The following is a 1,144-nucleotide window of genomic DNA, read 5'->3' as shown; positions in this document are numbered from 1 at the left end:
TTTCATAATTATAATACGTTTTTCATGTGTTCCATCTTTCTATAATGACAACAGTTTATGCTTTTATCGTGAAAGCCAAACCGCCCTACTTCCGGCGTTGTTGTCGCTCTTCGGCTGGTTTGACGCAGCTCGGAGAAGTCACCGCACCTCTCCAGCTGTTCCCACCGCTGTCCGCTCGCTGTTCCCCCGCTGCTCGCTGCTGCCGCCGCCGCCGCCGCCGCCTCCTGCCTTCATTTCCAATGCAGCAGCGACCATGACAGGCATCGCCGCTGCCTCTTTCTTTTCCAACGCATGCAGGTTCGGGAGCTGCGGACTTCACTTCGACACTCTGGCCGAGCTCATCGTGCACATCGAGGATAACCACATCGGTAAGCGCCGACGACGAGCACCGAGCGACGCAGCTAGCAATGGCCGAGCTCTGCAGCTAGCAGCAGCGGCTAAGTTAGCGAGCTAGCGAGTTACTTCCTGCGTCCTGACTCCTGACAACCCTGTTGCTAGGTGTGGTGACTGTTGATGTTTGTGTGTACATGTCACAGCTCCGCGCTCACCGTCTGCAGCCGTGTGTCGAGGCTGTCGCTGTGTAGACAGCGGCAGCGCCGGCGGAGCCGCGGTCAGACACCGACAGGAAGACAGACAGACAGTTTCTTTACGCTCGTGCAACATTATTGCAGCTCGAGGCCCGCGCGCGCAGAGCTGTCGCGAGTGAAGTTGCAGCTGCAGGAGTCAGTGAAGACACGCGGACTGATTATCACCCTGACCACACTGGTATCTGTGCAGTGAGGACGCGCTCTGACAGCGAGTTGCTACATGTTTTATTTATTTATTATGACTTTAACTTTGAAGTTTGCACCTTTTTTATATTATAATGTTCAGTGTAGGCCATCATTTGATGTTGGCCTATCTTTTATTATTATTTTGGTTCTGACAGGGTAGTATTTAAAGATGTATAGTGTGTTTATCTGCCTAAATGGCCTTTTAATTAGTCTAATATTAATTTACTGTCAGTGTTTGGCAAGTTTTGAAACATCATTTTTTAATTATTATTATTATTTAACATTTTTCTCACTATTATAGCTTTGCAAATCATAAATATGATGTTTTCAAAAAGTAGTTTTAAAAATAGTCTTTCATATTTTATTATTTT

General features: G+C 47.5%; 2 protein-coding genes across 4 annotated transcripts in view; one reads left to right on the top strand and one right to left on the bottom strand.

The window, feature by feature from the left end:
- Window positions 1–765, bottom strand: part of creb5b (cAMP responsive element binding protein 5b) — a 47,033-nt gene extending 46,268 nt beyond the window's left edge. The window contains exon 1 of one of the 2 annotated variants that reach the window (XM_027287169.1): window positions 549–765. The gene's annotated coding sequence lies outside the window, so the exon portion shown is untranslated. Of the gene's footprint in view, window positions 1–89; window positions 204–548 lie in introns of those variants that run through there. The other variant, XM_027287168.1, reaches the window with a different exon arrangement.
- Window positions 219–1,144, top strand: part of jazf1b (JAZF zinc finger 1b) — a 13,084-nt gene continuing 12,158 nt past the window's right edge. For both annotated transcript variants that reach the window (XM_010741909.3, XM_019255148.2), the window contains exon 1: window positions 219–368. In XM_010741909.3, the coding sequence (XP_010740211.1) occupies window positions 254–368 (115 nt within the window). In that variant the 5' untranslated portion in view covers window positions 219–253. The remainder of the gene's footprint in view (window positions 369–1,144) is intronic.

This window comes from Larimichthys crocea, chromosome XIII, assembly GCF_000972845.2.
Source record: "Larimichthys crocea isolate SSNF chromosome XIII, L_crocea_2.0, whole genome shotgun sequence".
Taxonomy (NCBI): domain Eukaryota; kingdom Metazoa; phylum Chordata; class Actinopteri; family Sciaenidae; genus Larimichthys; species Larimichthys crocea.
This window is presented reverse-complemented; position numbering and strand designations above follow the sequence as displayed.